General features: G+C 40.0%; 13 protein-coding genes across 13 annotated transcripts; 7 read left to right on the top strand and 6 right to left on the bottom strand.

The window, feature by feature from the left end:
* Positions 1-44: 44 nt before the first annotated feature.
* On the top strand, positions 45-608 carry YLR358C (uncharacterized protein; the record flags this gene model as incomplete). Its single annotated transcript, NM_001270756.1, has 1 exon — positions 45-608. One exon carries the CDS (start codon positions 45-47, stop codon positions 606-608), a length of 564 nt encoding a protein of 187 aa, NP_001257685.1.
* RSC2 (Rsc2p) lies at positions 95-2,764 on the bottom strand (the record flags this gene model as incomplete). Its single annotated transcript, NM_001182246.1, has 1 exon — positions 95-2,764. The coding sequence occupies one exon, from the start codon at positions 2,762-2,764 to the stop codon at positions 95-97; it is 2,670 nt and encodes an 889-aa protein (NP_013461.1).
* Positions 2,765-3,180: 416 nt separating this feature from the next.
* Positions 3,181-3,774, bottom strand: ATG33 (Atg33p; the record flags this gene model as incomplete). The annotated part of the gene is made up of 1 exon (NM_001182245.1): positions 3,181-3,774. One exon carries the CDS (start codon positions 3,772-3,774, stop codon positions 3,181-3,183), a length of 594 nt encoding a protein of 197 aa, NP_013460.1.
* A 1,067-nt stretch (positions 3,775-4,841) lies between these two features.
* ILV5 (ketol-acid reductoisomerase) lies at positions 4,842-6,029 on the top strand (the record flags this gene model as incomplete). The annotated part of the gene is made up of 1 exon (NM_001182244.1): positions 4,842-6,029. The coding sequence occupies one exon, from the start codon at positions 4,842-4,844 to the stop codon at positions 6,027-6,029; it is 1,188 nt and encodes a 395-aa protein (NP_013459.1).
* Positions 6,030-6,737: 708 nt separating this feature from the next.
* TAL1 (sedoheptulose-7-phosphate:D-glyceraldehyde-3-phosphate transaldolase TAL1) lies at positions 6,738-7,745 on the top strand (the record flags this gene model as incomplete). The annotated part of the gene is made up of 1 exon (NM_001182243.1): positions 6,738-7,745. One exon carries the CDS (start codon positions 6,738-6,740, stop codon positions 7,743-7,745), a length of 1,008 nt encoding a protein of 335 aa, NP_013458.1.
* Positions 7,746-7,931: 186 nt separating this feature from the next.
* BUD8 (Bud8p) lies at positions 7,932-9,743 on the bottom strand (the record flags this gene model as incomplete). The annotated part of the gene is made up of 1 exon (NM_001182242.1): positions 7,932-9,743. One exon carries the CDS (start codon positions 9,741-9,743, stop codon positions 7,932-7,934), a length of 1,812 nt encoding a protein of 603 aa, NP_013457.1.
* Positions 9,744-10,555: 812 nt separating this feature from the next.
* On the bottom strand, positions 10,556-12,979 carry LUG1 (Lug1p; the record flags this gene model as incomplete). The annotated part of the gene is made up of 1 exon (NM_001182241.1): positions 10,556-12,979. The coding sequence occupies one exon, from the start codon at positions 12,977-12,979 to the stop codon at positions 10,556-10,558; it is 2,424 nt and encodes an 807-aa protein (NP_013456.1).
* Positions 12,980-13,730: 751 nt separating this feature from the next.
* Positions 13,731-14,606, top strand: NIT3 (putative hydrolase; the record flags this gene model as incomplete). Its single annotated transcript, NM_001182240.1, has 1 exon — positions 13,731-14,606. The coding sequence occupies one exon, from the start codon at positions 13,731-13,733 to the stop codon at positions 14,604-14,606; it is 876 nt and encodes a 291-aa protein (NP_013455.1).
* A 108-nt stretch (positions 14,607-14,714) lies between these two features.
* ORM2 (sphingolipid homeostasis protein ORM2) lies at positions 14,715-15,365 on the bottom strand (the record flags this gene model as incomplete). The annotated part of the gene is made up of 1 exon (NM_001182239.1): positions 14,715-15,365. One exon carries the CDS (start codon positions 15,363-15,365, stop codon positions 14,715-14,717), a length of 651 nt encoding a protein of 216 aa, NP_013454.1.
* Positions 15,366-16,221: 856 nt separating this feature from the next.
* On the top strand, positions 16,222-17,118 carry DIC1 (Dic1p; the record flags this gene model as incomplete). Its single annotated transcript, NM_001182237.1, has 1 exon — positions 16,222-17,118. The coding sequence occupies one exon, from the start codon at positions 16,222-16,224 to the stop codon at positions 17,116-17,118; it is 897 nt and encodes a 298-aa protein (NP_013452.1).
* A 563-nt stretch (positions 17,119-17,681) lies between these two features.
* Positions 17,682-20,267, top strand: KAP95 (karyopherin beta; the record flags this gene model as incomplete). The annotated part of the gene is made up of 1 exon (NM_001182236.1): positions 17,682-20,267. One exon carries the CDS (start codon positions 17,682-17,684, stop codon positions 20,265-20,267), a length of 2,586 nt encoding a protein of 861 aa, NP_013451.1.
* Positions 20,268-21,502: 1,235 nt separating this feature from the next.
* On the top strand, positions 21,503-21,808 carry CIS1 (Cis1p; the record flags this gene model as incomplete). The annotated part of the gene is made up of 1 exon (NM_001182235.1): positions 21,503-21,808. The coding sequence occupies one exon, from the start codon at positions 21,503-21,505 to the stop codon at positions 21,806-21,808; it is 306 nt and encodes a 101-aa protein (NP_013450.1).
* A 246-nt stretch (positions 21,809-22,054) lies between these two features.
* Positions 22,055-23,584, bottom strand: YLR345W (bifunctional fructose-2,6-bisphosphate 2-phosphatase/6-phosphofructo-2-kinase; the record flags this gene model as incomplete). The annotated part of the gene is made up of 1 exon (NM_001182234.1): positions 22,055-23,584. One exon carries the CDS (start codon positions 23,582-23,584, stop codon positions 22,055-22,057), a length of 1,530 nt encoding a protein of 509 aa, NP_013449.1.
* Between the last annotated feature and the right edge of the window lie 141 nt (positions 23,585-23,725).

Here is a 23,725-nt window from a genome sequence, read left to right as displayed (position 1 = left end):
ATTTTCCTGCTTTGTTTGAAGTTTGACTCTGCTCGCGGAGGGTAATGCGCAATGGGAAGATATTATGCTGCCATTGCTTTTACAATAAAGGTGATCATGAAGACGACGAAGGAGGCCGCAGCATAGAGAGTCTGTGCGCCGTGAACTTAGCCGAGGGTCTTAATCCAAGGACAAATGGGCCTGGCAAGGACTCTTTCTCATTTTCAACATCCGGTTCTAAGCCATCATCATCTTTGTCCTTTCCAGTCACATCTTCCATGGTTTCTTCAACTTCTTCGTATTCTAGTTTTCTTTTCTTGTTAGTGGTAAACCACCTATTCAGTGGCAGGCTTAGGTGTGGGTCACCTGAATTTATTATTCGTTCATTTACTATCACACTAGGTCCTCTGAACCATAATATTTCACCCTTTGTTTTTTTCCATGGAAACATCTCTTCTCTTCCAGATCTCTTGGTTTGGCTGTGCAGATCAGTACGCTGCAAAACATCTACGTTTTTGGTTATAGAGATAGGTAAGACAAACGAGGAGGCTGCATCGATCATTATATTACCCAAATTACCTCTTGATGCCTGCGATGTTAAATCATCGATTATTGTTGGGATATTATAACGTGATGCTTGGGATCTTTTCTGTTGTTGGTATTGATGTTGCTGCTGTTGTAACCTTTGCAATTGGTGTTGCTTTAAACCTTGTACAGTAAGCGGGCCTCCCGCGCCAGGGGAACCAACTCTTGACAGTGGTATTTGTTGCTGGCCAATAGCATTTTGGTTTTCTAAAGACATAGATGACCTGTTATATCTTAAACTGGATAGTTTACTACTTGAGTATCCTGTTTTAGGAAGAGCATTTGCTGTTGGCGTGTTTGTGGTGATCGTACCTGTTTCTATATCCACTTGTCCCTCTTCGGGAGAATCGTTGGGTCTGATAATATACCTGGGACAGTCATCAGAGGTTGCATATTCCCCCAAATCGTCACGCTGCATTTTAGGTCTCATATAAACGGCACCGACCAATGGTGGCGCGTCCGGGGATCCCATCGTTGGTTCAGGAACGCGATCATGCGGCGTTGCATTAGCTGGTAGTAGATGTCTTATGGGGGAAGGATATTTGAAGAACTTTCTACCATTTACCGGAATGGTAGCTTCGTCCAAATCACGAATTTCCTCTGGTAAGCAAGCCTTCCAGGTTCTAATCTTGTTAAAAATTTTATCGGATTCATTATAACGGAATTCGCAAACGAACAAGGGACCCTCCAATTTCATATCGGGATTACCACGTTGATATCTAGTAAAGTGAATCACATAGCATTTCCCAACTAAGTTTGACACTAAATGATCACGGTACTGACCTGTTTTCATAACTTCGTTTTTGTAAAACAATCTATCCACTCTATGCACAGTTTGTTCGGGTCTGTAATACCAACAAGCGTTTAACCATTGTTTCCCATCTGGTGTCTTCCATAGCCTGAATATTTGGCCCACTATAGGTTTTTGAGGATCATTTTGATTTCGAAGAAGTGCCCAATCTCCCACGTGGTATGATATATTATTTACAATGACTTCATCTAGAGGGTATCTTAGCTCGCCTTCTGGAATGAAACTTCTATCAGGTTTGGATAGTTCGAATCTTGCCAGACTAGTAAAGGTCTTTTCTAAGATATTTGAAATTTTTATGCTTTCAGGATCACCTCTGTGCGAAATTCTAAAGTTGGTTAACATAAGATTAAAATCATTCTGGAACTCCTGGAACGTTTTATAACGACGAGTCTTTACCTTTTTATTTATGTCTTGAAGACTAATTGGATTAGCAATCATGATGTAGTAATTTGCATCTCTGTGTCTATCGGGCAATCTTTCAAAAAGATCAGTTAGACCAATTCCACTATCTAGCACCTCTTTTTTTAGTACTTTCATAACATTTTTCATTCTTTGAATATACGGTAAGTCGATGATTGGGGGTCTCCCACGCTTTACCTGAGTTCTGGATACCTGTCTATGCCTTGGGCCTAACGGCTGAGGGGTGCCTGAGTGAGATGGAGTAGTGGACCTGTTGTCTCTTAATGGTTTCCGAGTATATGGATTAATATTTATTAGTGGCTTTCTTATCAAATCAGGAAAATCAGCATCCTTAGGGTTATCGATATCCATATCCGTCGCCTCATAGTCCTCATCATTATTTGTATCGGTTCCTGGTTCTGATTCTCTTTTGACGGAAGTACGAGTCTTTCTTAATCTTCTGGCTGCTTCTGTTGAATTCATTGAAGAGCTCGACTCGGCTCTGGCTGCATTAGCTCTCGCTACTTCCTCAGCTTTTTCTCTTAATTTCTGTTGAAACTCTTCATAACCTGGTTCATCGGGTAGAGGACCCAAATCAGGATACACTAATTGAGGATATTTTTCTTTTAAATTTGGATAGATTGTGTCCTTTAAATATTTCTCAAGGACTAAGGCGTATTTATAAATTCCTGAATCTCTTGTATTGTAAGTCTTGGCATTCCATGGAATCTGGACAACATCGTTCATAAACTGTTGAGCATCTGTATAATGTGGAATACGCTTTTTTAAAGTATTGAAAGATACAGGGTTCTTGATCACTGCGTAGTAGTCAGGATAATCCTTTTTAGGTGGAAGGACATTGAATATTGGTGAAATCTCTAACCCAGAATCTTCCTTTAAAGTGAAAAGAGATTCATATTCTTTCCTCAGGTCCTTGTATAATGCGCTTGAGTTTTGAGTGGACGAGTTTGAATTGTCATCAGGCATCATGCACTGTCAATGTAGAATATTCTCCGCTTCGTCTGGTTCTGCGCGACGTGCTGTATATTTGATCACGTATTGAACTGTTACCAATACTTTTTTCAGCTGTGTTGTTTTCTCTATTTTCTCACTTTAACATGCGAATTTTCGCACGACTCTCGGCCGGGTGAGAAAAGTCAGTGACAGTAATAAACCAAGTGCAAGAGCACCTACAAATGTGCTTATTACAGTGTATTATTATGTATATATGTGCATACGTGTGTGTATGCACAATTTTTGAACATACTGTCTTTTGAACGTTTGAAAACTCGTAGGAATATATAAAAAAACTGCAAATTACTACACACTTTATTTTTGGAGAGAGAGAGGAGCCGAGTTCAGGCAGCTACAAATTCTTGTAGAGATAAATACGTGAACGAGAAACACTAGATAAATTGTCCTTCCCCATAAACGCCAATAACGGCTTGTACAAAGCCAACAATAGCAATAGCAGTTGCTGCAATTAGATTTTTAGTATGGATTGGGGGACCGGTGTGCAATGCCTCTGCCGGCTTTGATACTGTGGTTGCTGCAGGCTTCCCGTCTCGAGGTGTATTTTCTGAAGCATGGTTGTCTTCACCTAAATCAATAATAGAATCGCTCAGTTCGGAAGCAGCGAGTTTGCTGTCTTCGGGAAATAAAGAAGATTCCTTAGAGACTTTACTGTACTTTCTAGACTGATAGTTGGAGGCACATCCTAGAACAAATGAAGATAATGGAGCTACAAGCATACCATAGAGTAAGTAGGGGTGTCTCAATGAGGGAGGAGCGCCGAAAAAGCTCACACAAAAGAAAGTTGACGCAAACGCTCCCAAGGCGGTGGCCGCATTTTTCAAAGTGGTTAAAGTGGGAGTAAGGGATCCTGTTAAAACCTCTAGTGGAGTAGTAGATGTAATCAATGAAGCGGAAGCCAAAAGACCAGAGTAGAGGCCTATAGAAGAAACTGCGATACCTTTTGTGATGGCTAAACAAACAGACATCTTTTTATATGTTTTTACTTCTGTATATCGTGAAGTAGTAAGTGATAAGCGAATTTGGCTAAGAACGTTGTAAGTGAACAAGGGACCTCTTTTGCCTTTCAAAAAAGGATTAAATGGAGTTAATCATTGAGATTTAGTTTTCGTTAGATTCTGTATCCCTAAATAACTCCCTTACCCGACGGGAAGGCACAAAAGACTTGAATAATAGCAAACGGCCAGTAGCCAAGACCAAATAATACTAGAGTTAACTGATGGTCTTAAACAGGCATTACGTGGTGAACTCCAAGACCAATATACAAAATATCGATAAGTTATTCTTGCCCACCAATTTAAGGAGCCTACATCAGGACAGTAGTACCATTCCTCAGAGAAGAGGTATACATAACAAGAAAATCGCGTGAACACCTTATATAACTTAGCCCGTTATTGAGCTAAAAAACCTTGCAAAATTTCCTATGAATAAGAATACTTCAGACGTGATAAAAATTTACTTTCTAACTCTTCTCACGCTGCCCCTATCTGTTCTTCCGCTCTACCGTGAGAAATAAAGCATCGAGTACGGCAGTTCGCTGTCACTGAACTAAAACAATAAGGCTAGTTCGAATGATGAACTTGCTTGCTGTCAAACTTCTGAGTTGCCGCTGATGTGACACTGTGACAATAAATTCAAACCGGTTATAGCGGTCTCCTCCGGTACCGGTTCTGCCACCTCCAATAGAGCTCAGTAGGAGTCAGAACCTCTGCGGTGGCTGTCAGTGACTCATCCGCGTTTCGTAAGTTGTGCGCGTGCACATTTCGCCCGTTCCCGCTCATCTTGCAGCAGGCGAAATTTTCATCACGCTGTAGGACGCAAAAAAAAAATAATTAATCGTACAAGAATCTTGGAAAAAAAATTGAAAAATTTTGTATAAAAGGGATGACCTAACTTGACTCAATGGCTTTTACACCCAGTATTTTCCCTTTCCTTGTTTGTTACAATTATAGAAGCAAGACAAAAACATATAGACAACCTATTCCTAGGAGTTATATTTTTTTACCCTACCAGCAATATAAGTAAAAAATAAAACATGTTGAGAACTCAAGCCGCCAGATTGATCTGCAACTCCCGTGTCATCACTGCTAAGAGAACCTTTGCTTTGGCCACCCGTGCTGCTGCTTACAGCAGACCAGCTGCCCGTTTCGTTAAGCCAATGATCACTACCCGTGGTTTGAAGCAAATCAACTTCGGTGGTACTGTTGAAACCGTCTACGAAAGAGCTGACTGGCCAAGAGAAAAGTTGTTGGACTACTTCAAGAACGACACTTTTGCTTTGATCGGTTACGGTTCCCAAGGTTACGGTCAAGGTTTGAACTTGAGAGACAACGGTTTGAACGTTATCATTGGTGTCCGTAAAGATGGTGCTTCTTGGAAGGCTGCCATCGAAGACGGTTGGGTTCCAGGCAAGAACTTGTTCACTGTTGAAGATGCTATCAAGAGAGGTAGTTACGTTATGAACTTGTTGTCCGATGCCGCTCAATCAGAAACCTGGCCTGCTATCAAGCCATTGTTGACCAAGGGTAAGACTTTGTACTTCTCCCACGGTTTCTCCCCAGTCTTCAAGGACTTGACTCACGTTGAACCACCAAAGGACTTAGATGTTATCTTGGTTGCTCCAAAGGGTTCCGGTAGAACTGTCAGATCTTTGTTCAAGGAAGGTCGTGGTATTAACTCTTCTTACGCCGTCTGGAACGATGTCACCGGTAAGGCTCACGAAAAGGCCCAAGCTTTGGCCGTTGCCATTGGTTCCGGTTACGTTTACCAAACCACTTTCGAAAGAGAAGTCAACTCTGACTTGTACGGTGAAAGAGGTTGTTTAATGGGTGGTATCCACGGTATGTTCTTGGCTCAATACGACGTCTTGAGAGAAAACGGTCACTCCCCATCTGAAGCTTTCAACGAAACCGTCGAAGAAGCTACCCAATCTCTATACCCATTGATCGGTAAGTACGGTATGGATTACATGTACGATGCTTGTTCCACCACCGCCAGAAGAGGTGCTTTGGACTGGTACCCAATCTTCAAGAATGCTTTGAAGCCTGTTTTCCAAGACTTGTACGAATCTACCAAGAACGGTACCGAAACCAAGAGATCTTTGGAATTCAACTCTCAACCTGACTACAGAGAAAAGCTAGAAAAGGAATTAGACACCATCAGAAACATGGAAATCTGGAAGGTTGGTAAGGAAGTCAGAAAGTTGAGACCAGAAAACCAATAAAGAGGAAAATAATATCAAGTGCTGGAAACTTTTTCTCTTGGAATTTTTGCAACATCAAGTCATAGTCAATTGAATTGACCCAATTTCACATTTAAGATTTTTTTTTTTTCATCCGACATACATCTGTACACTAGGAAGCCCTGTTTTTCTGAAGCAGCTTCAAATATATATATTTTTTACATATTTATTATGATTCAATGAACAATCTAATTAAATCGAAAACAAGAACCGAAACGCGAATAAATAATTTATTTAGATGGTGACAAGTGTATAAGTCCTCATCGGGACAGCTACGATTTCTCTTTCGGTTTTGGCTGAGCTACTGGTTGCTGTGACGCAGCGGCATTAGCGCGGCGTTATGAGCTACCCTCGTGGCCTGAAAGATGGCGGGAATAAAGCGGAACTAAAAATTACTGACTGAGCCATATTGAGGTCAATTTGTCAACTCGTCAAGTCACGTTTGGTGGACGGCCCCTTTCCAACGAATCGTATATACTAACATGCGCGCGCTTCCTATATACACATATACATATATATATATATATATATGTGTGCGTGTATGTGTACACCTGTATTTAATTTCCTTACTCGCGGGTTTTTCTTTTTTCTCAATTCTTGGCTTCCTCTTTCTCGAGTATATAATTTTTCAGGTAAAATTTAGTACGATAGTAAAATACTTCTCGAACTCGTCACATATACGTGTACATAATGTCTGAACCAGCTCAAAAGAAACAAAAGGTTGCTAACAACTCTCTAGAACAATTGAAAGCCTCCGGCACTGTCGTTGTTGCCGACACTGGTGATTTCGGCTCTATTGCCAAGTTTCAACCTCAAGACTCCACAACTAACCCATCATTGATCTTGGCTGCTGCCAAGCAACCAACTTACGCCAAGTTGATCGATGTTGCCGTGGAATACGGTAAGAAGCATGGTAAGACCACCGAAGAACAAGTCGAAAATGCTGTGGACAGATTGTTAGTCGAATTCGGTAAGGAGATCTTAAAGATTGTTCCAGGCAGAGTCTCCACCGAAGTTGATGCTAGATTGTCTTTTGACACTCAAGCTACCATTGAAAAGGCTAGACATATCATTAAATTGTTTGAACAAGAAGGTGTCTCCAAGGAAAGAGTCCTTATTAAAATTGCTTCCACTTGGGAAGGTATTCAAGCTGCCAAAGAATTGGAAGAAAAGGACGGTATCCACTGTAATTTGACTCTATTATTCTCCTTCGTTCAAGCAGTTGCCTGTGCCGAGGCCCAAGTTACTTTGATTTCCCCATTTGTTGGTAGAATTCTAGACTGGTACAAATCCAGCACTGGTAAAGATTACAAGGGTGAAGCCGACCCAGGTGTTATTTCCGTCAAGAAAATCTACAACTACTACAAGAAGTACGGTTACAAGACTATTGTTATGGGTGCTTCTTTCAGAAGCACTGACGAAATCAAAAACTTGGCTGGTGTTGACTATCTAACAATTTCTCCAGCTTTATTGGACAAGTTGATGAACAGTACTGAACCTTTCCCAAGAGTTTTGGACCCTGTCTCCGCTAAGAAGGAAGCCGGCGACAAGATTTCTTACATCAGCGACGAATCTAAATTCAGATTCGACTTGAATGAAGACGCTATGGCCACTGAAAAATTGTCCGAAGGTATCAGAAAATTCTCTGCCGATATTGTTACTCTATTCGACTTGATTGAAAAGAAAGTTACCGCTTAAGGAAGTATCTCGGAAATATTAATTTAGGCCATGTCCTTATGCACGTTTCTTTTGATACTTACGGGTACATGTACACAAGTATATCTATATATATAAATTAATGAAAATCCCCTATTTATATATATGACTTTAACGAGACAGAACAGTTTTTTATTTTTTATCCTATTTGATGAATGATACAGTTTCTTATTCACGTGTTATACCCACACCAAATCCAATAGCAATACCGGCCATCACAATCACTGTTTCGGCAGCCCCTAAGATCAGACAAAACATCCGGAACCACCTTAAATCAACGTCCCATATGAATCCTTGCAGCAAAGCCGCTCGGTGTTCTTTATTCATAAGCAACCTCATTAATCTATAGTCTGAAACTAATTTCCTTCTTGAGCTGCAGCCAATAATAAAAAATAATGGCGGCACTATACTACAACATAGGAGGATCACAATGATGTTTTCGATGCTGTAAACGTCCCTGAATCCATTTTGACCTGAATCAAACGAATGAATGGAAGCGGTATCGATATGTTGAATTGGCATTCTCGCCTCCAGGTCTATATTTTCAGCATCGTGCCTGTCTTCTTTCCTATTATCAGTTTTTTCTTGTTGCTTTCGTCGTATGCTTCGAGCTGGCTTTTCTATAATGGAGTTCTGTCCCGTGTCTGACTCCGAGCTTTGAGATTTAATTGGAGCTAGCACGAGGGGTTGTCCATGTTCTGGCAACGTTTTATTTTTCTTCTTGTTCATCTTGGTCAATGGAGAGGGCGTCTTGTGTCCTTCATAGCGTGAAAATGGATCAGACTTAGTTGAATTTCCAGATTCTAAGCGTAAAGGTGTCTTCGTCCATTTGCTTGGTCCGGACACACTTCTTAATACGGGAATTGAAGGTAGTCCAATTGGTGGACCTTCTTCTTCTAGGGATGTGGAGGGCTTGCGCGTAGATTTTGAACTGAATTTTTCTTCATTATTATGCCCTATATGGTCTTTAGGAGAACTTTCGTTACTACTGTCACTATTGTGTGAAGGAATCAATATGTTACCAATTAACGATGGACTCTGAGGAATTTTAATCTTCCTTGCCGACGTACCTGGCGCACCTGGCGAATGCGAATCATCACTTGTCGACGACTTTATTGATCCAGCCTTCTCTGGAATTTTTAGTTTGTGCGGTATAAATTTTGATTCATTCACAGGTTCGTATTGATCTATGACTTCATCCTCGGTCTCGCCTTCACCTTTACTGCCAGTTGAGCTTATAAAATTAACATTAGAAGTTTTATTCTTCGTTAGCCTCACTGCCTCTTCAACATCTGGTTCTAAGGTGTCATCGTAATGGTATGAGAAAAATGAGTGTTCCGTTGTTTCATTAGGTTCAATTGAGGTAGGACGTGGAGGTGTTCCATTCTTTGACTCGTCGTTCCCGCGATTCGCCAAAGATGAGTATAATGAAGATACGACCCTACTATGCTCTTGCTCTATAGGGCTTCCTTCAACATCTTCTCCCATAAGAACTGAAGTTGATATTGTCAGTGCGCAACTTAATCTCTGCGAAGATGGTGAATTCACTGCTCTTTCTGGCCGTACCGCCGCGTTTTGTGAAGGAGTTACGTTCCTTAACGGTACGGTATCCTCGTTGTCTCGTCGAAGTGAAGTTGGCCTTACAGTAGTGTTGCTTGGTATATTATTATCTTGGGTATCGTGAAATTGTGTAATAGAGGACGAGTTGCTACTAGAGCTAGAGCTTGTGGATGCTCCCATTATTTGAGAAAACCTTTCATTGTTGATGTATACAGCAAATCCTTGACCTCTACTTGTGGTTTCATAGGCAACAGTAGCCATCTCTGTCTCCGCATCGGGGTTCCCATGTGCTCCATTAAGATTTTCAAAAAACAAGGATGTTCTTAGTTGTAGTCTGGATGATACAGAGGAAGTACCACTATATGAAGTTGATGCTGTCGTTTCAGAAGAGTCCAAATTATCTTCGTCTGATTGTATCATACTTCATGTAGAATCGAAAAAATTCTCAAGTAGAAAGAGGATATTGGGTATTGTCAAAAATGCTTCGATTCAAGAAAGAAACTCCTAGAGTTAAGAGAAAGTTATAGTCTAAATTGAATTAAAATAAGCGAATGTAATTGGATTTATTATCTTATCAAAAGAATGAAAAGTATACCGGTAATCGCCTAGAAATAAAAATCGTCAATAATGAATATTAAAAAAGCAATTGAATGGTCTTTCTTTTGTTAACTAGAAGTTCGAACAAAACAGAGGTCGCGACTGGAAAGCTTCCAGTTGTTTTTGGATATCTTTATTATTTTCCTTCCTAAACCAATTGCCTGTTCTTAGTATGGGGTATTGATAATTGATGGAAGGTGATTGAAAATTATAATGAATTTTGCAGGTATCGCTTACGCGCAATAAAAAAACACACCACAATGAACTTAATCCTACTCTTATTAGCGTCAGGACTATCCGGTTTGGCCTCTCTAGTAAGCGGATGAGTAAATCATTTTCTAATTGTTTTTTTATTCTCTCTTTTGGATCATTTTTCGCAATGTTTACCTTTTTCGGAGGAGAGAGGCTTCCCTTATGAAAAAAAAAAAAATGGAAAACTTAAAAATCACATTGCGTTTCGAGGCATTCTTCAATCAGTTGATAGGGGAAGGGAATTTGCTGCAATCATTAAATTCGTTTCCGAAAAGTCTGGCTAAATGGTAGACGATGTATGCAATATTTTACCATATATAGAAATCATATACAAGACACAAGACGAGAGCGGAGGAAGGGTAAGGAAGTAAAGAGAAAAATATCTATGCTTTTAAACTGTAGTATCTATACATTCCACGCTCAATGCACCCAAAAACTTGATATTCGTTGACTATTTCAAAATGTAATCTATATCTTTGAGTCGTCAGAGGATCCTTTGGATCATAGACAAATTCATCGGGATGCGTGAAATAATAATTCTTACGCTTGTGAAGGTGGTTGAAGTGGGAGAAGGATAGAAACGATGCCGAGGACGAGTGTTCACCAGTTAAACTTGGTCTTGTTTTATTTCCTGAACGTGAGCGCGAACTTTCAAATAAGTGAAGTTGGGACCTTCTCCGTTGCAAGTCGGGATCGTGCAAATATTCGTCGTCAGTCTCTTCAAAGTTTGCGATTGTTCTTAGTTCCTGCTGCTCATCAGCTAACTCCTGAATTCTTTGTTCTTGCAATGATAGCTCACGTAAATCATGGACCGACCTATCCCAGTACAAACCATCCCTGATTTGAGATGCAGGAGAAACATTGATAGCAAAGGGGTTGGCAGAGGAAGAACCATTGTTGCTTCTTAAAGTGGGTCTGCTCAACAGAGAATTCCTTCTTGGGATGGCATTCACGTGATTTTGGCTATCTTCCACATGACTGTTGTTGTCGTCCTCATTATGGATGATTCTCCACCCACCACGAGGTAATGTTGGGGTAATTATTGGTAGTGGAGTATCACCAAGGCTGATCGCACCTTTTCTATTTAAGAATTGAGAAACTGGTGGCTTTAAATCTCTGTAACATAGTTTACGTCTAATACCACTTTGAGGAACTAGACCACATCCAAGCATGATTTTACTTTGGGCAAACTTTAGGAAATCCGGCTGGTTTATAATTTCTATGATTTTGTGACCCTCAAAATCATACCTAGTTAAATTTGACTTAGAATCCAAGTCATCACGATTCAGGAAAGGATCAGTCTTATATAACCAATATCTCCTACCATAAGAAGAATCAATGTAACATTTCCACTTTACTTGTTCTGCTGTTGAAATATCTTTAATTACCGAATTTGGGTTTTTATATCTGTATGCAATAATTTCATGTCTATCATTTAGTTTTTCAATCTGTTGCCACGAGTCAAAGGAAACTTCTAACGCGACTAAACTTGGAGAACAAGTGTACAATAATGAGTCCTGAATAGTCCATTTATTCACATAAGAGTTACCAGAAATATTCAAAAACTTCAATTTTTGAGCACAATTAGGATGGTCTTGATCAATTGGTGTCAAAAATTCTACGAGCGTAGATATCGGGATACTATTACCTTTTATACTCAAACTTTTTAACTTCGGAAAATTCCACTTTATGAACTGTAAGCTATCGCGGCATTGGTAATAATAAGTGGATTCGCTAATAGGGTCCTCGCCGAAAGAAGGTGCAACATGAAGCGGTAAACCGCCGATATTTAGATATTGCAAAGTTTTGTTATGGCCATGTTGACAAAGTTTTTTTAGTAAAAACATTGTGTGCACCTCATTCCAAGATGAGGAATGGGCAATGACACTAACATTCAGCCATTCTAATGTAGAAGTGTTGTCAGGGTCTGTAATTGTTGGGTGATGACTAAAAAACTCCAGAACCGCTCTTGGAGTAACTTGAAGACAAGTAGCGAGGGAAAGATGAGTTAAATTTTTCCAGTGAGGTATGCCGTGATATAAGGTACTATCATCAATGGAGGTATGAGATAAATCAAGTTTTTGTAGTTCTGGTAACATTTTTAAGATCTTCCAAAGGACGTGTGATGGTAGATCAATACAATCATTTAGGCCTAAGCAGGTAATCTGATAATTTTGTTGAATAGGTTCCAGCCGGTACTGATCAATCGATTTATTAGGGTAGTATTTATCCAGGGCCTTAATAAAACTTTCTGTGAAAGTGGTGCCTGAACAGCCACAGAAATCCACTACACTCAAGACTTTTCCTGGAGATAGAATATACTTTATGATATTATCGTCTAAATCGTCTTGAATATTTTCACATGCTAAGAATTCCCTTAAGTTTGCTTTTGTGAGCATTAGAAACTCAAGAAGAGTTTCGTTAGTTAGATTTTTAATCATTTTATTCATCTCACTGGACCTCCCCAGTCCAATAGACGTTAATTCTTGGAAATCGGCTACTTCAATCTTATTGCAAAGGCATCTATTTCCCTTTAAAGTCTGTAAAAGACCGTGAAATCTCTTTGCGGTAGTTAAATTACAATATCTATAAATGAGAACTTGACAAATATGGGAGAATGTCTTATTAACAGTTAAATTACTTTTGACAAATGTAGTTAAGTTTTCGTTAAACTTTTCTGCCGTACCTGGATGGTCATTTCTTAACAAATCCCTAAACTGGTATGTAAGTATTTGGTACACAATTTCTGGAGGAATAGCCGCTCCCAAAGATTGGCTTGACAAGGTCTTGGACTTCAAATCTGGCATTTGGCTTCTTCCGACTCTGTTGTTTCCTATTGTTTCTAATAGGGTACGTACTGCCACGTATTTAATGAGCTGAATAAGATCACAGTTTTAGTATTGCCCCAACCTTATAAGCGCTAGTTAGATATAAAAGGATAAGGGTAGCAATATAAATACAACTTAGTTGGTGGTAAGAGTAATGTCTACAACTTTTAAGAATTGTCGGATCACTACTTCATCAGATGAGGAGGGGAGGGTACACCAAATTCCACCTCTAATTCAATGAGCCATGTGAAATAGCGCGGGTAACATACCTCCGTGAGGCATCCTTTTATTTGACTCTAATGGGGAATTGTACAAATTGGCTTCAAGAATTGAGTAAACGGGGAAGGAATAGTACAAAGTTGGTGCCATAGTACGTGTGATGGAAAAAAACTATCGCTGAACAGGAACTTAAGTAGCTACAGCGGCTATTTTATACGCTCGAACGCACAAATTGATAAAAAAAAATTCTTGACTGTAGACTGTGTATTGATAAAACAAATCCACGAGCTGAAGGTAACACAATTGACATGCAAAGCACAAGGCCACTAATTTGGAATCGTCCCGCTCTGCTTTCTGAAACCATGCGGGCCTTATCAATGCACAGATACGTCATCAGGTACGAACACGATATTAAAATTATCAATAATGTTGTATGATATCTTGCTAACTTAATTTGATTCTTGTAAAAACACAGCTTTTGTAGTAGCAGGAGGGCGTGAAGATCGCCAGTATGAGTGCTTCGAAGATTCTTTCACAAAAAATTAAAGTTGCGTTGGTCCAACTGTCAGGCTCGAGTCCTGACAAAATGGCCAATCTTCAAAGGGCTGCAACGTTCATTGAAAGGGCTATGAAGGAACAGCCGGATACCAAGTTGGTCGTATTGCCAGAATGCTTCAATTCTCCGTACTCCACTGATCAGTTTAGAAAGTATTCAGAAGTTATCAATCCGAAAGAGCCTTCGACGTCAGTTCAATTTCTGTCTAATTTAGCCAATAAGTTTAAAATCATCTTGGTAGGAGGAACAATTCCGGAATTGGATCCAAAGACAGACAAAATCTACAACACCTCTATAATTTTCAACGAGGATGGCAAGTTGATTGACAAGCATCGGAAGGTCCATCTTTTCGATGTAGACATTCCTAACGGTATATCGTTCCATGAAAGTGAAACCTTGAGCCCTGGAGAGAAGTCTACTACCATTGACACGAAATATGGTAAGTTTGGCGTAGGTATATGCTATGACATGAGGTTTCCGGAACTCGCAATGCTAAGTGCACGCAAGGGTGCGTTTGCCATGATCTACCCTAGTGCATTCAACACTGTCACAGGGCCCTTGCATTGGCATTTACTGGCAAGAAGCAGGGCAGTTGACAACCAAGTGTACGTGATGTTATGTTCTCCCGCAAGGAATCTACAGAGTTCTTACCATGCATATGGCCACTCTATAGTGGTGGACCCTAGAGGCAAGATTGTAGCTGAAGCTGGCGAGGGAGAAGAGATTATTTATGCTGAATTAGATCCCGAAGTCATTGAGTCATTTAGACAAGCGGTACCCTTAACCAAACAAAGAAGATTTGACGTGTACTCCGATGTAAATGCGCATTAGAGAGAATATAAAGAAAGATGATGATGTAAGGTATACGTACATATACATATACACATACATACATATATATATATATATATATACATATATGCGTATAGGCAGAGCCAACTAACTAATTTGAGCACGGCCCGTAATACCAGGGATGGATATTCTTAGTCTATGCGTAATTCCCAGCTTAGGAACGACACCAATAAGCACCGTCACGGCGAGGTTGGAGAGGAATAGTGTCATGTCGTTGCGGTAGTACTGGTTGCTAATCAGGAACAACACAATGGGTACAATCAGCAGAAATTTTCTAGTGGGTGTGTACAAAGTCTCATCGTTAATCTGCTCCCACATGGTCAGGTTGTCGTACGCACCACCGTTAAAGTCGAAGGGCGTACCTTTGACAAGGTGGAACATGATATAGAATCCGATGATGTAGGTCATGTTTGTTAAAGTCCACGTCCATTTGGGCGTCGACCCGAACAAGGAGTAGAAGAGCCTCAAGAGTACTATTACGACGATATGAATCAACCACGCGCCTCGCTGGTCGACCCACGTAGCGTTCATGTTGGGAAGCATCTGCTGGTCATTTTCGTCTTCGAAGGTTTCCTGTTCCACATGTGATATTACGCTGGATGACCGTCTTCTCCTATGGTCGGTCACTGGAGTGGATATTTTGTTGCTTTGAGAAGGGAATGGTTTCAGGTTAGACACATTGGGGGTAAGCGGAGACTCTTCAAAAGCTGGAGATTCGTTTTTAGTGCGGTCAATCATGATGAAACTGTTTCTTATGCGTTTTTATAATGGTATAGTCTTGCGTTAATTCTCTAATTCTACGTGCGGAAGAGAGAAGCTGACCTAATGATACGAAGATATATTTGAGTATACGTATGTATATATATGTTTACGTCTGTGTATGTGTGTCCTTACAAGGAGTGCCTCTCGGTTTTGTTTCATGCCATCGCAATCCTTTACTCGGAATCCATTCTCGGTTTCGCCCGCTCTTTCGCTCACCCTCTGTCTCTGCCAAAGCCACGATTACGGGACAGGCTATCTTTCTCAAAAGGGCGCCAGAAAAAAACGGCGTGGAGACAAAGAAGGCATTAACCTCGTTGAGTGAAAAGAGTTGTGCTTTTCACAGCATGAGTATTCCCCCCCACTATATATGAGCAATCAAAATACGCCATACTCATCCATGCGATGCTCAACCAACTGGTTTATATCGTGAGTTCTTGGCAGAACCATCCTCAATGCCGGGGACCCTAAATTTAATCTTCGTTCTTTGCGGATACGGTCACGCATCCGCAGAACAGCGCATCCGCTGTCGTTGTTGGAGTTATGGCCGCGATAGTAGGAACGGTCGCAGAAGGTATCGCGTCGCAATCTCAGTTGAGTGCCAAGGAAAGGGCCCTCTCCACTGTACGTCGTAGACATGTTTGTATAAAAGGGCTGCAAGGTGTGGTCTTTGGCAAGCGATTACGCTGCAATGTTGGGGGCAGGAAACGGTCGGGCGGTCGGCTTGTAGTGTATATATATATATGGATATACATAATCGTATGCATATTTATGTGTAGAGGTTCGTTTCTCTTGCTCTGAAAGTGTCGAAAAGATAACGCAACAGCTGGACGGCATGTCAACCAACGCAAAAGAGTCTGCCGGTAAGAATATCAAGTATCCATGGTGGTACGGAGGTGCAGCGGGTATCTTTGCTACCATGGTGACACATCCTCTTGACTTGGCCAAAGTCAGACTGCAGGCGGCTCCTATGCCCAAGCCCACACTCTTCAGGATGTTGGAGAGTATCTTGGCGAATGAAGGTGTGGTGGGGTTATATTCCGGCCTGAGCGCTGCTGTGTTGAGGCAATGTACATACACGACGGTGAGATTCGGTGCATACGACTTGTTGAAAGAGAATGTGATCCCACGCGAGCAATTGACTAACATGGCGTATCTTTTACCTTGCTCCATGTTCAGTGGTGCCATTGGGGGGCTTGCAGGGAATTTTGCAGATGTTGTAAATATCAGAATGCAAAACGACTCTGCTTTGGAGGCAGCGAAGAGGAGAAACTACAAAAACGCTATCGATGGTGTGTACAAGATATATCGCTACGAGGGTGGACTGAAAACCTTGTTTACCGGTTGGAAGCCTAACATGGTTAGGGGCATACTGATGACGGCAAGTCAGGTCGTTACGTATGACGTGTTTAAGAACTACTTGGTCACAAAATTAGATTTCGACGCATCCAAGAACTATACACACTTGACAGCGTCCCTGTTGGCTGGCCTGGTGGCCACCACTGTGTGCTCTCCAGCAGACGTCATGAAGACACGTATCATGAACGGCAGCGGAGACCATCAACCGGCTTTGAAGATCCTTGCCGACGCTGTCCGCAAAGAGGGCCCATCTTTCATGTTCCGGGGGTGGTTGCCAAGTTTCACTAGACTGGGTCCATTCACAATGTTAATTTTCTTTGCAATTGAGCAATTGAAAAAACATAGGGTTGGCATGCCAAAGGAAGACAAGTAGGCAGATTTATATACATATAAACATAAAGATACATAGCAAATAAAGAAAGCAAGAAGAGTAAAGCTTGTACACGGTTGGTAGGTATAACGCAAAGGACGCTTTCGGTATTTTTTTTTCTATTCTTGTTCTTGTTGGAAACGTTGCAACCATGTCCCGATACATAGATAACCAGCATTCCTCATGCAGCGATCAAATGGATAGTCAGTCGCAGGCCACTTCCTACCGATGTTCCGATAAATGTATCATGTTAAACGAGTATAGAATTCTTTGGCGAGAAAGAAAATTTTCGAATTTTGCTGGAAGGGCAATAAGGAAAAACTTGGATGAGAGAACCAAGGAAAAAAAAATAAAAAAAAAAGAAAAATAACTGCGAAGAGAGGCAAATATACGTAAACTCTCCAGTTTCTTTTCTTGTATTTTTCGCTTAAAGAACAGATATCATTAAGAAGTAAAGGATAATATTACTGGAGAATTATCTGTCCTTTTTCTCTTTATATTTGCAAGGTTTTTAGGGGTAGAATAAAACTGATTTAACAGTAATCCATCATATCACACAAGGAGCAATGTCCACCGCTGAATTTGCTCAACTATTGGAGAACAGTATCTTAAGTCCCGACCAAAACATTCGGTTGACTAGTGAAACGCAATTAAAGAAATTATCTAATGACAACTTCTTACAATTTGCAGGTCTTTCTTCGCAAGTGCTTATCGATGAAAATACAAAGCTAGAAGGGCGTATTCTAGCGGCGCTAACTTTGAAGAACGAGCTGGTGTCCAAGGACTCAGTCAAGACGCAGCAATTTGCACAACGTTGGATTACACAGGTTAGTCCAGAAGCTAAAAACCAAATTAAAACTAACGCGCTGACCGCATTGGTCTCCATAGAACCGCGTATAGCAAATGCAGCAGCTCAATTGATTGCGGCTATAGCAGATATTGAGTTGCCCCATGGCGCATGGCCAGAGTTGATGAAAATTATGGTTGACAATACAGGTGCGGAACAACCAGAAAATGTCAAGAGAGCCTCTTTATTGGCCTTGGGTTATATGTGTGAAAGTGCAGACCCTCAAAGTCAAGCCTTAGTTTCTTCATCAAACAATATCTTAATCGCTATTGTCCAGGGTGCGCAATCTACGGAAACTTCCAAAGCAGTCAGACTGGCAGCTCTGAATGCTCTTGCAGACTCTTTAATTTTCATCAAAAATAACATGGAACGCGAAGGTGAAAGAAACTACCTTATGCAAGTCGTCTGTGAAGCCACTCAAGCTGAAGATATAGAAGTTCAAGCAGCTGCCTTTGGTTGTTTGTGTAAAATCATGTCACTATACTATACATTTATGAAACCTTACATGGAGCAAGCCCTATATGCATTGACCATAGCTACAATGAAATCTCCAAATGATAAAGTAGCTTCCATGACTGTGGAATTCTGGTCCACTATTTGTGAAGAAGAAATCGATATTGCCTATGAGCTCGCTCAATTTCCTCAATCTCCTTTACAGAGTTATAATTTCGCTCTCTCTTCTATTAAAGATGTTGTCCCCAATTTGTTGAACCTTCTAACGAGACAAAATGAAGATCCAGAAGATGACGATTGGAATGTTTCCATGTCCGCAGGTGCATGCTTGCAGTTGTTTGCCCAAAACTGTGGCAATCATATCTTAGAACCTGTATTGGAATTTGTTGAACAAAATATTACCGCTGACAACTGGAGGAATCGTGAAGCTGCTGTAATGGCCTTTGGTTCCATTATGGATGGCCCTGATAAGGTCCAAAGAACCTATTACGTTCACCAAGCCTTACCATCTATTTTGAATTTAATGAACGATCAATCCCTACAAGTTAAGGAAACCACTGCTTGGTGTATTGGTAGAATTGCTGATTCTGTTGCTGAATCTATCGACCCACAACAGCATCTTCCAGGTGTCGTTCAAGCTTGTTTAATTGGGTTGCAAGATCACCCAAAAGTGGCCACAAACTGTTCTTGGACCATTATCAACTTAGTCGAACAATTAGCAGAAGCCACACCATCTCCAATCTATAACTTCTATCCCGCTCTTGTAGATGGTTTGATCGGTGCTGCAAATAGAATTGATAATGAGTTCAATGCCCGTGCATCCGCCTTTTCAGCCTTGACAACAATGGTTGAATACGCCACGGACACGGTAGCTGAAACTTCCGCCTCCATTTCTACGTTTGTTATGGACAAATTAGGGCAGACAATGAGTGTTGATGAAAATCAATTAACGTTAGAAGATGCGCAAAGTTTGCAAGAATTGCAGTCAAATATATTGACTGTTCTAGCAGCCGTTATTAGAAAAAGTCCAAGTAGTGTAGAACCGGTTGCAGATATGCTTATGGGACTGTTCTTCAGGTTGTTGGAAAAAAAGGACTCTGCGTTTATTGAAGACGATGTGTTTTATGCTATTTCAGCTCTAGCTGCTTCTTTGGGTAAAGGATTTGAGAAATACCTGGAAACATTTTCTCCCTATTTATTAAAGGCTTTAAATCAAGTAGATTCGCCAGTTTCAATCACCGCAGTGGGCTTCATCGCTGATATTTCAAATTCGTTAGAAGAAGATTTCAGAAGATATTCCGATGCTATGATGAATGTCTTGGCTCAAATGATCTCTAATCCAAATGCAAGGAGAGAGTTGAAACCAGCCGTCTTGAGCGTGTTCGGTGATATTGCTTCCAATATAGGTGCTGATTTTATTCCCTACTTGAATGACATCATGGCGTTGTGTGTTGCTGCCCAAAACACGAAGCCGGAAAACGGCACATTAGAAGCCCTTGATTATCAAATAAAAGTACTAGAAGCAGTACTAGATGCTTATGTGGGTATAGTAGCGGGTCTTCATGATAAACCTGAAGCTCTGTTCCCTTATGTTGGTACTATATTCCAGTTCATTGCACAAGTTGCAGAAGATCCTCAGCTGTACAGTGAGGATGCTACCTCAAGAGCAGCAGTCGGATTGATTGGTGATATAGCAGCGATGTTTCCAGACGGCTCAATCAAACAATTTTATGGACAAGACTGGGTTATTGATTACATTAAAAGAACTAGGAGTGGCCAATTGTTCAGTCAAGCCACAAAAGATACAGCAAGATGGGCTAGAGAGCAACAGAAGCGTCAATTATCCTTATAATTACGATAGAACTTACAAGCTGATTTTGGTTCTTTTCCATCTTTGTTTCTTAACATCTGCTGCAGTTACCAACGCATTTACAAACCACGGTTTACAAAGGGCATTTCTCTTTGATCATAATTAATTTGTTATTTTACCTTTATGATTTTGTTACCTTCTCCGTCATAGGAGAGAAAACAAAATACCTGCATTCTTCTAATTCCAGTCGCACTTTTTAGAATTTCCCTCTTTTTATTAAAGTACATCTTAATTTTTTTTTTTCTTTCTTCCTTTTCTACTATCTTCTCTTTTATTATTATATTATATTATCAATAACCCTCATCTCTCTCTCTCTCTCTCTCTCTCTCTCTCTCTCTCTCTCTCTCTCTCTCTCTCTCTCTCTCTCCTTTTTTTCTTCTTTTAGATTTTTTTGCTTTTGTTTAATTTCATTCCAGTTTCCCCCCCCCAATATTAATATTCGTTCCTAGAGCCTATCACACCTAATATTTCCCGTATACATTATAGTAAATACCTCAAGACACTTATGATAGATTTTTTTCCTTAACTCAAACCTAATTAGCTCTATGCATAAAGAAAGTTTTGAATAAGGAAATCCGCATATTCAAATTATCAAACATGCACTTCATCTGCAAAACTTCCAAAAACTTTCTGCTCGTTAATAGTCAATGTATGGTAATGCGAATGAGCAGGTACCCCTTATTATAATGATTAATACTTACATCATAGTTAATAATCTTATCTCAGGGTACCCATAATTTCAACCATCCTTAGCTTCCATTAAAAACACAATGAGTTGCGTTACTAGCGAAGCGGCTTATCTGTTAATTCTTGCTTGCAAACATCTTAGCTGAAAGTGAAAAGGCACAGCCGCACCTGCTGAATGCTCAACGTTTGTAATAATCCGCCTATTTCCGCGGAATCAATAGGGCTCCTAGCAGGCCGCCATCAATTTTCAGCGTGCCGCATTAAAATTATATTACCAAGATTTCCATTTCCGCGGCTGATTCCTATCAATATTAAGTAATCAATCTTTTCCTCGTGATTCTTTGTGATGCTCATTCACAGAGGACTAATTAAGACATGTAGCACAATATATTCATATAAAAGTTGGTGCAGTTAATGATTAATTGCATTGTTTTCCTTGTTTCTTTCTGTTATACCTGTCGAATTAAACATAAAGTGTATATGAATTTTAAGGGGCACAAATAACAAAGGATTATTTATCACCTTTAATAATGCAATCGATCAGTAATTGTCCCATCGGGTTAGTTTCAAAAAACACAATCAATTCAGCTTCCACTATTGCAGAGTGGGTAGCATGTCCATGGAAATATATCAACGTTGTTGGTTCAGGCAGATATGTGAGCAATAAACCTGATAAAATTACCAGATATGATTTACTCAAGGCTGCCCAGGAAGCGGAAATGCAGGAGTTGCTTACAAGAAATGATATGAAAGGTAGACATAAACGTAATAAGAAAAGTAAGATAGCATTGGAGACTATAGCGGAAGAAAACTCTTCAACTGAAAGCCTTTTTTAAAGTTTGTGTCACAATCATGTTAAGCTATCGTCCCCTCATATCATTTTAGCCTCCAGGTAAAACCTAAATATTGTATAAAAGAGAATGGTAGGCGAGCATATTATAGAAAAATATCTCTAAATAATTTACAATTTAATATTCGTTGCTAATGGTAATTTTTTTTCAATTGTTCTTAATCCTTTCTTAAACATAAAAATAACTATTTTGAATATAGATAATACACATCAACGATGCAACTCCAGTATATTAGCTAGTTAAAGGAATGTTCAGTAACTCTACAGTATTACAGAAAGGGCTGAATGAAATTTCAACTAATTTGTCTCTTGTGAAATTTAGATTTGGTAACTCTACGCAGGTGCAAGCCATTAAATAGCCATATAATACTCTTAATGTTGACTCATGTGCAATGATGAGAATGTCCTTGCTCGTATGCTCCATTTCTAATAGTAAAGGTTCCATACGAACGGCTAAGTCATGGTAAGATTCCGCCCTAGGGAATCGAAAATGATATGGGTCTTTTAATGATTCTTTATATTCTGATGGAAATTTGTCCATTATCTGTTGATCAGTAAGATCAGCAATACTTCCTGGGTTCAACTGTCTCAACTCTGACCGTTGCTGAACTTTAATACCTTCTTTTGAAAAAAAGAGTGCAGTATCGTGGGTTCTTTTCCTGGGACCTGTCCAAACTATCAAGGAAGTCTTCAAATCTTCATCATGACTTCCATCTATTACTTCGACTAAGGAATCCGAATTTTTTTTGGCCTGTCTCTTCTGTTTAATTCGTTGGAGGACAAAATCCTTGAGAACTTGAGAGTAATGGATTCCCTCCTCGTTTAGTTCCTCATCATGTATGTAGTTGTCTTTATCGCTGGTGCCACAGCGAGCAAAATATACACACCCCTTTTTCTGCCTCAAATTCATTAAGAAAAATACTATTTTGTTGACCAAATAACCATGTATGTTATCTTTCACAATTATCTGCTTTCCCAAATTTATATATTTAATGTACGATAATTCTTCGTCATGTGTCATCATTTCATAGTATGGTTCGTTCACTGATAAACGTCTCATATATTCGTCAATGGCTTCATCAGTTGAAAGTCCCTTGTAATCGTTCGACTCCAGTGCAAGAGCTATGTTTCTATTCATGATTTCTTGATCAGACACGATTGATTCTATGAAGAGTACTTTAACTCCAATTTCAGAAAACGTTGTCTCCAAATTCTTTCTGTCAATTTTACGGATGTTTAGGGCATCATAAATGGCCAGCTGACCTGACAAGTCGTTGAAAAATGCCAGTATATCATTCAACATCTGCATGCGAAGCTTTTCAACAAACGCTACACCTTCTTTTGACGTTGGCACTACGCAAAAATAGTCTGAGGGTATATTTTTAGCTGATTCTTTATATTCTGAAAAATGGAACGATTTCGTCCTAACTCCTAACCATCTTGTATATCTTGTAATCGCTACTGACAATAGTGTCTTTGATGTTGCTGGAAGACCGACTAGAACGACAAGGATTCTTCCAGCATGAAATAAATTGCCCGAGTCAGTGGAGTAAAGCTGTCCTGGTGATATATAACTTTCGGTATTTACCGGTCCATGAACTCCATCAATATTAACATTTTTCAGATCGGCTGTGGTAGCACGTTCTTTATTTACCCACCTTTTGACGGTCCTTGCCATATGGTTACCTTGTCTAGAGGGTTTCATAATCTCACTTCCTAGTCCATTAAGGAGCTCTTCATCATCAGAAAGCACATTTGGCATGTTTGCTATGACAACCCTATATTTTATTTTAAACTATGCCCCTATGCAAAGATCTTTCAGTATAACTGTATAAAGGCGTAGAAGTAGGATGAACTGTTTTTGTGTTAAGATTCTATCTCGGTTCTTGTCTGCCAATATTCA

This window comes from Saccharomyces cerevisiae, chromosome XII (assembly GCF_000146045.2).
Source record: "Saccharomyces cerevisiae S288C chromosome XII, complete sequence".
Taxonomy (NCBI): domain Eukaryota; kingdom Fungi; phylum Ascomycota; class Saccharomycetes; order Saccharomycetales; family Saccharomycetaceae; genus Saccharomyces; species Saccharomyces cerevisiae.
The sequence above is the reverse complement of the archived record's forward strand: the minus strand, read 5'-3'. Positions and strand labels throughout refer to the sequence as shown.